This window comes from Mizuhopecten yessoensis, unplaced genomic scaffold (assembly GCF_002113885.1).
Source record: "Mizuhopecten yessoensis strain PY_sf001 unplaced genomic scaffold, ASM211388v2 scaffold11157, whole genome shotgun sequence".
Taxonomy (NCBI): Eukaryota; Metazoa; Mollusca; class Bivalvia; order Pectinida; family Pectinidae; genus Mizuhopecten; species Mizuhopecten yessoensis.
In genome coordinates this window covers 756,190-767,069 of record NW_018408908.1, presented here as the reverse complement: position 1 = coordinate 767,069, position 10,880 = coordinate 756,190, and the positions used below count along the sequence as shown (strand labels likewise).

The following is a 10,880-nucleotide window of genomic DNA, read 5'->3' as shown; positions in this document are numbered from 1 at the left end:
TACGTCAACCGTCAACCAAAGATCATCTGTGTTACAAACAAACTTTGATTTTGGCGGAGAAACTTTCCGATTAAAGGGTTTTTAAGCACTAGATAAAACGCGTGCCTGCATGTTTCTGTTTGTGTGAAACACGTCTTGGCCAAAATGAAGATCGAAGAAGTAAAGAGTACGACAAAAACCCAGAGAATCGCATCACACAGCCATATAAAAGGTTTAGGATTGGATGAAAATGGATATGCTATCCAAACTGCCGCTGGCTTGGTGGGACAAGAGCTTGCTCGCGAGGTATAAACACCGACTTCAGTGTCGTAGCAGTCACAGTGGTTGTTATGTCAGTTCTCTAGAACATTCTTCACTCATAGTTTAGTTGTTACCTGATTTCACTTCAAGTTCACATATTAACTTCATTGTGTGTGTTTCATTCAAAAGTTTGAAATACAATATTAAAATAATTAGAGACGGGGGACATTTAAAAACCTTTTCTTAAAATCATGACCGACGTGTCTGAAGTCTGACAAGCTTAACGACCATTAAACACATTTACAAGATGTGATTTGTGAGAATGATCTAAAAAAAGAAAGATATGTTTGTGTTTGTTGTATTTAAATGGTACTATTATTCTGATTCCATCAATATTTACTGTAATAGGGGACGGGTCCAGAGAGTTGTCACTCCTTAATTCTTACAACTACACTGGATTGAGTGATAAGACAGGCAATTGATTAAACATCTCAACAAGGTGTTTTAAATACGACGTTATAATATACAAGGTGTGACGTAATTAACATCACCATAGTCATCAACACAGTTAAAGCTAGTTTGGTGTGGGGCCAGAGCGCACTGCTATATATAAAAATGTGGAATTCTCCAACACCGTTTGGTATCAGGGAGTTGTGAGGTGCTGACAACAAAAATCTACTATGACACAAGTCGCACAGCACATACCTCACGACTATATCGATAAATGGATTATTCATTTATCCAAATCAGCTCTTATTATCATCAACAGCTGCATAATTCCGTCAGTAGAGTCCTCCATTTTCAATTGTTCAAAATTTTCCACCTGATGGAACGCCATTTTTGTAGGTCATAGGGTGACTAACCAACAAACCGTACTTATCTGGACAGAAAACGGAATATATTATTCTTGTTTGGAAGATTTCCGGACCGCATCTTTTTTTTGATTAGTCACTCTCCGATACCAAACGCTTTCGGAGAATTCCACATTTTCATATAGCAGTGCACTCTGGCTCCACATGTACACCAAACATCTGTATGTCAAAATGTCTTAGTCTGGTGTTAGGGCCAGAGGTAACACGAGCTAAGTTAAAGCTTTCAAACATTTTGACAAGAAGATGTATAATAAGAGAATAGTGATCTTATTTATTTAAACAGTTATGAAATAGCTTGATACATTACAAATCTTAAATATTTGGTCTGTTCGACTAATCTAAAACATGTTGGTTGTAATTTAGCATAAATTTTGTTATGATACATACAAATTGAAAATCCCATATATCGTAACACTAATTGCAGTTTTATGGTTGACTGTGCTGTAAATGCAAGTAAATCTGTTTTCTACTAGTGCACTAGTACTGTGGTACATACAATGCACTGACGACCCAATGCTTGTTTAAGGAAATGACGCTCAGAAAGATTTGCTAGCTCATTTTCCATTTTCGTGTAATATGTATTTAGAAAACACTCAACCAATATCTTTTTTTAATATTCTATCCGTCTTACATTCAGCCATCTTCCATCACTTTAATTAAAATACCATCTAGAAATTGGCAGATTTATATCTGAAACAAACTTGTTGTTGGCCTGAAAGAACTGTTGTACAAATGCATGATGATCAGTTGCATAACATTTGAAAGATTACACTTCGCACATACAACTAACTAGCATTGTTACCAAAGACTCATTTCTACATGAAAAGTAAGTACATTTACAACACCTGGGACTGTCTCTGTTGAACAAGTTTTTAAGCACACAAAAAATGCTTTAATTTGTTAAATGTTTTCCATTGACATGCAAGACAATCAGAGATGTACATGTGACAAATAATCCAATGGTCGGGGGAAAAGACGACTGTTGAAATCCTCGGAATTAACCAGCACCACTCACAACGAAGAAAAGCCATTTATTTCAATGTTAATCAATGTAACACACACACTGATGGAGTTGTTTGTATCAGTATTTCTTGCGTAACATCATAATACAAAATTTTACCTTTAAACACTTACATTACTTGCAAATAAGTGAAATTTTTGAAGGTGGCGAATTACTTGCAAGTAAGTAAAATTTTTGAAGGTGGCGAAACTGCCTGCACCTTTGAGCAAAGCTACAGAAGACCTGATGACGTCACAAATGTTGCTGCATGACGTCATTCAGACATGTTTACAACAATGTTTATTAATAGGCATTCCAGTCAAATCTTCTTCTGTACAGACTACTGGTGCACATCAACATTTAGATACATGGATATTTGGACGAATTATTAACTGAAACCCTTACCTAATGTAACGATTTTCCCTGCACTTTGCATTATGACAGGTTACCCTGCACACATATATATATTGTTATTGTGTATTTCCAGGCAGCTGGTGTGGTGGTTGAGCTAATTAAATCAAAGAAGATGTCCGGTCGGGCTGTTCTCTTGGCGGGACCTCCTGGTACTGGCAAGGTTAGTATTGTTTAACATGTACTAAAAAAGCATGTGCAGTTAATTGTCAAATCTTGCTATGCATATATTTTTATCATAACTTACCATCTATGAATCACAACTTTTTCAATGTATACAGACAGCAATCGCTCTAGCTGTTGCCCAAGAACTGGGAACCAAAGTGCCCTTCTGTCCAATGGTGGGGAGTGAGGTCTACTCAACAGAAATCAAGAAGACGGAAGTTCTAATGGAGAACTTTCGTCGAGCCATCGGACTAAGGATCAAGGAAACCAAGGAGGTGTACGAAGGGGAGGTGACAGAACTGACGCCTGTGGAGACTGAGAACCCTATGGGAGGTAATTAGAGCTGATTTAAGGAGTAGCTAGATATAGTGCAATATTAGGTATCTTCAATATTTAACTAACATAATGACCTTATAAGTCACCTGAGTTAATCCTATGCTAACTTATTGCTATCATCTGTCCTATGTCATTGTGTGTTAACAGTTCTCATTAAGGGACTTAATTAGAGGCTGTGTCTTACGGATCATACTGTGCAAAAGCTTTCAAACATAAGTTTTTCTGACACCGGTAGATTTTCACCAACATTACATAAAATGATCCTTAAATAAATGATGAGGATAAGAATTTTTACCCTACAAGGGACTGAATCCCCATTGGACTGAGGGGTGGCAGAACATAAGTGGTCACATAGTGTAAAACCTTCAAATAACCTCTTAAGAAACTTACGTGGTAATGGTGGAATTTGGTAACTATTGTATATAAAAAGACTCATATAACTGGCACAGTCAGTAATTATTCGGGTGTCAATGAAATTGGTTTATTATTTAGGTTTTAGGCGTACTCCTTTTAATTCTAGCACACTGATCAAAGACTGATTTACATGTACATGTAGACTTACCCTGTTGTTAGACCGTTTGGTAACTCATGTATTGTTTTCCTATCTCAGTATTGTCTAAGTTTTCTGTATTATTATAAAATATTTCAAAATTGAAAAATTAAAGATAATATTTGCTTGTTTCATCAACAGGATATGGGAAAACTGTGAGCCATGTTGTGATTGGACTGAAGACAGCAAAAGGAACAAAACAGCTGAAGCTTGATCCGTCTATATACGAAAGTCTACAGAAGGAGAAAGTAGAAGTGGGAGATGTGATTTATATAGAGGCTAACAGTGGGGCAGTGAAGGTAAACACTAACAAGGAAGTAACAGACACATTGTATAGAAGCTGTACACATCTGAAAAAGTGTCCTCTCCTCCTGTGGACCTTATATAATAATGATTTAATCTGTCTTGTAACAAACATTTTCATTGGCTTAAAAATTTATGCTATCAGCCCATAACTTAAAAAAATGACGTCGCCATTTGTAACGTCGCTTTGATTGGCTGATACAGCAGCGCAATAATTTCTAAAAGAAAGAGTCCATCAATAAAAGTGGATTTCCACAGGGATTGTGTAGAATTACACAATTAGTTACAAAAATAGTCTCCCTTGAGGCCTTCTCTACAATCTACGGCAATAATATATACAGATTAATAGCATTAAATATGAATATAAATTCAGATATAATTAAAAGTCAACATTCCAAAGACTTGAAATACAATTCTAGCATAATTACAAACAAGTATGATGCTGTAAAACGTTTAATAAATTTATTGTACATAGACACAATGCAATCAAATTATCAATACTTTGAAATGAATTCTATTGTTTTCCTTGGTCTGACATGGTAATCGCCTTATTTTGCTGCCCTTTTACACTCTGTACAATAGTACTGTCTTTTTAGAATGTTATTTGATTGTTCATGTTGTATTGGAGTATATGCTGGAACTGGCACAGTCAGTAATTATTCGGGTGTCAATGAAATTGGTTTATTATTTAGGTTATCTAGATGCACACTCCTTTTAGTTCTAGCACACTGATCATTAAATGATCTCAGAGAAGACGATAGAAAAGGGGAACTGATAGCCAGTAAATTCACCAAACCCTTTTTCATCCCCATCTCTCACAATACCTGTAGAATATATTTGTTGTAACTCTGTTGTAACAGAAAATGGTTTATACTAATTTCAGTGCACTGTCTGTCCATCAATTTGTTTGTCCTGCTTACGCTCTCAGAACAATAAATTTCCAGAATATGTGTCAACTACCACCAGGTCTTTAAACTGTTGAACTCTCTTTGTAGCGCCAAGGTCGATCTGACAGCTATGCGACAGAGTATGATCTGGAGGCTGAGGAGTATGTACCCCTCCCTAAAGGAGATGTCCATAAAAAGAAGGAAGTTATTCAGGATGTGACGTTACATGACCTGGATTGTGCAAATGCTAAGCCACAGGTATGTGAATTATCCTGGTTCCAATTAAGGCCAGTAAGGTTTTTGTCAGGAGTATAGTGTATTTGGCAGAGCTTAGCTCTGAACGCCATATGCATGTTTGTTGTGACTTACAACCAAATGCTTTTATAGAATGTTGTCTGCATAAATGAGAATAATATAATTATGTATAAATATTGTGGTATGAAAGTTGAAAATTTGCCATTGTAATGACTGTTGTTTATCATAAACAACTATGTAATTTGCTCACCTATGTATTTAAACAGGTAATTTGGACTGAAAATGCTTATGAACTAACTTCTACTTATATGCTCAGAATCAAGTATTACATCAACATTTCTTGTGTTTGTACAGGGAGGTCAGGATATTATGTCTATGATGGGCCAGCTTATGAAACCAAAGAAAACAGAAATTACAGGTCAGTATACAACACATTACCATTGTCTCTTTACCCAGCCATTGTTATAAGGGACAGCCTAACCCAGCCATTGTTATAGGGGACAGACTTCCCCAGCCATTGTTATAGGGGACAGACTTACCCAGTCATTGTTATAGGGGACAGCCTTACCTAGCCATTGTTATAGGGGACAGCCTAACCCAGCCATTGTTATAGGGGACAGCCTTCCCCAGTTATTGTTATAGGGGACAGCCTTACCCAGTCATTGTTATAGGCGAAAATCTTACCCAGCCATTGTTATAGGGGACACCCTTCCCCAGCCATTGTTATGGGGGACAGACTTACCCAGTCATTGTTATAGGGGGCAATCTTACCCAGCCATTGGTATGGGGGACGGACTTACCCAGCCATTGTTATAGGGGACGGGCTTACCCAGTCATTGTTATAGGGGACAGTCTTACCCAGCCATTGTAATAGGGGACAGACTTACCCAGCGATTGTTATAGGGGACAGACTTACCCAACCATTGTTATAGGGGACAGTCTTACCCAGCCATTGTTATAGGGGACAGGCTTACCCAACCATTGTTATAGGGGACAGTCTTACCCATCCATTGTAATAGGGGACAGACTTACCCAGTCATTGTAATAGGAGACAGACTTACCCAGCCATTGTTATAAGGGACAGGCTTACCCAGTTATTGTTATAGGGGACAGCCTTACCCAGTCATTGTAATAGGGGACATACTTCCCCAGCCATTGTTATAGGGGCCAGACTTACCCAGCCATTGTTATAGGGGAAGGTCTTACCCAGTCATTGTTATAGGGGACAGCCTTACCCAGCCATTGTTAAAGGGGACAGACTTACCCAGCCATTGTTAAAGGGGACAGCCTAACCCAGCCATTGTTATAGGGGACAGTCTTCCCCAGCCATTGTTATAGGGGAAAGACTTACCCAGTCATTGTTATAGGGGGCAATCTTACCCAGCCATTGGTATGGGGGACGGACTTACCCAGCCATTGTTATAGGGTACAGCCTTACCCAGCCATTGTTATAGGGGACGGTCTTCCCCAGTCATTGTTATAGGGGACAGCCTTCCCTAGCCATTGTTATAGGGGACAGCCTAACCCAGCCATTTTTATAGGGGACAGACTTCCCCAGCCATTGTTATAGGGCACAGACTTCCCCAGCCATTGTTATAGGGCACAGACTTCCCCAGCCATTGTTATAGGGCACAGACTTCCCCAGCCATTGTTATAGGGGCCAGACTTACCCAGCCATTGTTATAGGGTACAGCCTTCCCCAGCCATTGTTATAAGGGACAGCCTAACCCAGCCATTGTTATAGGGAACAGCCTTACCCAGCCATGGTTATAGGGGACAGACTTACCCAGTCATTGTAATAGGGGACATACTTCCCCAGCCATTGTTATAGGGGCCAGACTTACCCAGCCATTGTTATAGGGTACAGCCTTACCCAGCCATTGTTATAAGGGACAGGCTTACCCAGTTATTGTTATAGGGGACAGCCTTACCCAGCCATTGTTATAGGGGACGGTCTTACCCAGTCATTGTTATAGGGGACAATCTTACCCATCCATTGTAATAGGGGACAGACTTACCCAGCCATTGTTATAGGGGACAGACTTACCCAGCCATTGTTATAGGGGACAGACTTACCCAGCCATTGTTATAGGGGACAGACTTACCCAGTCATTGTTATAGGGGACAGACTTACCCAGTCATTGTTATAGGGGACAGTCTGACCCTTTTCTAAATAAAATAGTAATCCAACATTCTCACAATAGTCACTTTTGCTGAGATGAAAGAGGCTGCATGAGCCTGACTGCGCATCCCAACATATCGATTGATTTGAGAATGGACATGCCATCAGTCCAAGCTATATCCTGAAACATGCAGTTTGAACATATTAATTTCTGAGTAAATGTCTTGAATAAAATGTGAATATTTAGTTGTTACTTGAAAAAAGGAAATGAGATCTACATGTAAACACTCAAAATGTGGAAAAAAAAGTTTCCCAAAATTAAGAGATAGAGTTGGTCCTCAAAAAGATGGTGAATCCGATAGAAAAAGCATGAGTCCAGGACTCAAATATCTTAATACCAGAAATCACTGTAGAAGTCGGTGGCATTGATGAGTTGTCTCCCTTACACTTTGTGGAAAAACAACAAAACACCAAAAATTACCAAATTTTATCTAATTGGGAACTGCCATTGAATAACTATGCACATTAGAGTAATTTTACAAATTACATAGGGCGCTATATAAATGTTGTATATTATTATCATTATTATAACTATGCAAAATTTTCACAAGTTTATGATACAAGGTGATGTATGAAATTTGTTGCTAACTGTGTATGCATTGTTTTCTTTACATTTGAAAATTGATTACAGACAAATTAAGGAAGGAGATTAACAAAGTAGTGAACAAATACATAGACCAGGGCATAGCTGAACTGGTGCCAGGAGTGTTGTTTATAGACGAGGTCCACATGCTCGACATTGAGTGTTTCACCTACCTCCACCGAGCTCTGGAATCCACGATAGCCCCCATCGTTATCTTCGCCACAAACAGAGGCAAATGTACCATTAGGTAAGCTCCCTATAGACTCTTTGATACTGGTGACATTAGTCAAGTTACTCTGTTGGACCAAATTTATTATTCTTCAAAATTTGTATATTAAGAACAAATTAGTAGTTATTTATAACATGATAAGGATAACCAAACAATGTTAACTACTTTTAGCTTTATATATATGCTTTATAATACTGCAGAAAAAATACTTTTAAATGAATGGATGGAGAATTTGTTTTTATGTTGACCAGTTTGAGTATGATGTTAATTTGATTACAGATGTATAGTCACATATATCATTGAATTATCCTGATGTTTTCTCGTAATATCTTATGGTCATAATTGTGTTAATCTGCATGTAACTTTTGTCTTGTCTTGTGAAAGGACGTTAATTAGAAATTTGATAACATATGAGTTGGCACCATTGCTATTACTGACATGTTATAAGTTATATATTATGGCATTATATATTATAGACATTTCTGTTGATCATCTGTTGAAAATGAACTGGTGAGGTTTATGTATATCGGTTTCCCGATGTCATTGAAGTAACTAGTTGTCTACCTTTAATTGTCCTGTTTTACAGAGGTACTGAGGACATCGTATCTCCCCATGGTGTTCCCCTCGATCTGTTGGACCGTGTTATGATCGTTAGGACACTACCGTACTCACAGGAGGAAATGGTCCAGGTATACATGTATTTTGTTATGTCCCTGCTGTCATGTAGCATTACATACAGTATATCTATCACATCCTGTGCCATCCTGGTTCAGTGTCGTGGCTAAGAATGTCATTAATAAGTTCAGATTTCATGGTTCAAAGGTCACAATTACTATTTATAGAAACTTGTCAACCAATTAAGTGACATCACTCTAGCAACTTCATCTAAGGAATTATGATTTAACTTTATAGAAAGGTTAGTGTTGTGAAAACATTTAATAAGCAAATTTATTTCAGAGCTATGAGGCCAAGGTCACAGCTTCTATTTATAGATATTTTTCAAACATTGACACTAATAATAAAACTTATATATGGAAGCAGGAGTATTGCTTTCTTTAGACATTTTCTAGGTTATTATTTTTTATTTCAGTTTTTGTCATTAATCATGTTAACCAAAAATAAAATAGGGTTATAAATATAAAAATTAATTACTGGAGAAAAAAATGTATTTCAGAACAAATTTCAACCAGAAAAATCTCTGTGTAACACTGTTTATTTGTCCGTTCCATGGAAAATGTTTAAAATTACTGATGGTTGATGTTTTGTGATGTATTGCAATGCCTACAACAATAAAAAAAAAACTTGGCATGTCTTAGTATATAAGACTTGATTAAATTAAATGTTTTATAAAACAATTTCAGATATTGAAAATCCGTGCCCACACCGAAGGAATCCAGATTGAAGATTCATCATTACAGACGTTAGGCCAGATCGGAACTCAAACAACACTCAGGTTAGTATTCAACAAGTATTCCCCGGCTCTGCTGATCTCTACAGTTTGGGGGCAAGTTGTTTGTATCTGGAATGACAGCGTCATCTATTAAAAAATTCTTCTCCATGTTTTTAAACGTGATAAAAGAGAAAACAAACCAGGTCTTCATTATGTCAGTACAAATTATAGTAGGCAATTCAGAATATTTAACAAAGGGGAGAAATTTGCATAACTCTGCCAACAGGTATTGACAATACAGGAAATGTTCCTACTCCAGACTATAGGTTGTTAATGATAGATCCGATCCAATGACCCATAATAGTTTTATGATGTGCAAAACATTGCAGATGGTATTTAAAGATTTCACATGCAAAGTTGTCTTCAGACTTTGAGAATTTATTCTAGAAAGGTTCATATAACACAAACAGTGTTTATTTGTGACATTTCAATGACTAGTACAGTATGTAGAGTAACCTTCATCAGATGAATGACCAGTGAAGTTTACTATTGTAGTATGTACACAAAGGTGTAAAATATGTATGAGTCGGCCATATTATAATTGACATTTATCCTTCTCTACTATAAGTTTGTGTACCCTTATAATCGTTGTTATACATACACGAAATGACAAATCAATTTGGCTACACTTGTTTAATACCTGGTCATAGATGTACGAGAGCCTACAAGCAACCACTAAAGGTTTCTAATAACAACCTCAAGAAACTGAGGATGGTCATGTATATGTGCACATGGCTTGCTTTAATGTATAAAAGTGATTATAAGCCTTTGTTTTTGTTTCACAATTATAACTATTACTATTATTCTCATGTTGTAAAGCACTTTAGAGTAATTTTACAAATTAAATAGGGCGCTATATAAATGTTGTATATTATTATAATTGGGCAATGATATTCAATCCTTTTGCTTATATGAAGGACATAGTAAATTTTCATCAGATCTCCAAATGATGTTACAATGGTATAATTTCTTGAAACTTTTTCTTCACAGGTACTCCGTACAGTTACTAACTCCAACTCACCTTCTGTCTCGCATCAATGGTAAAGATGTAATCGGAAAGGAAGAAATTGAAGAGATTAGCAAACTTTTCTATGATGCAAAGTCATCAGCAAAAATACTTGCTGAACAGGAGGACAAATTCATGAAGTAGATGTTGGAAAGAAGATCTGTTCATTTCATTTTTCATCAAGAAAAAACTCAACATTTTTCATGTCTTTTCCAATGAGGACATTGATTTATTGGAGAAAATGCACTATTTTATTAAAAGAGAATCTAAAATGTTTCATCAGCATTTTGTATTCGTGTTTGTACTTGTGGACCATTATTATGCATTCATTAAATGGTGGGTAATAAATTATTGTTACACATTATATAGTTTGTCATGTATTTATAATCTAACATATATATATATATATAA

General features: G+C 36.8%; 1 protein-coding gene across 1 annotated transcript; it reads left to right on the top strand.

Moving 5' to 3' along the window:
* Window positions 1-75: 75 nt before the first annotated feature.
* On the top strand, window positions 76-10,830 carry LOC110467066 (ruvB-like 1). Its single transcript, XM_021523957.1, has 10 exons — window positions 76-285; window positions 2,600-2,686; window positions 2,805-3,021; window positions 3,716-3,873; window positions 4,873-5,022; window positions 5,374-5,437; window positions 7,833-8,031; window positions 8,600-8,702; window positions 9,375-9,466; window positions 10,454-10,830. The coding sequence occupies exons 1-10, from the start codon at window positions 145-147 to the stop codon at window positions 10,611-10,613; spliced, it is 1,371 nt and encodes a 456-aa protein (XP_021379632.1). The 5' UTR covers window positions 76-144; the 3' UTR covers window positions 10,614-10,830.
* The last annotated feature ends 50 nt before the right edge of the window (window positions 10,831-10,880 follow it).

Excerpts from the sequence above, each read along its gene's own strand:
- LOC110467066 (XM_021523957.1), top strand. The coding sequence starts at position 145 with ATGAAGATCGAAGAAGTAAAGAGTACGACAAAAACCCAGAGAATCGCA. Across the intron at positions 2,687-2,804 it reads GACCTCCTGGTACTGGCAAG|ACAGCAATCGCTCTAGCTGT; the intron begins GTTAGTATTGTT and ends CAATGTATACAG. Across the intron at positions 3,022-3,715 it reads GACTGAGAACCCTATGGGAG|GATATGGGAAAACTGTGAGC; the intron begins GTAATTAGAGCT and ends TTTCATCAACAG.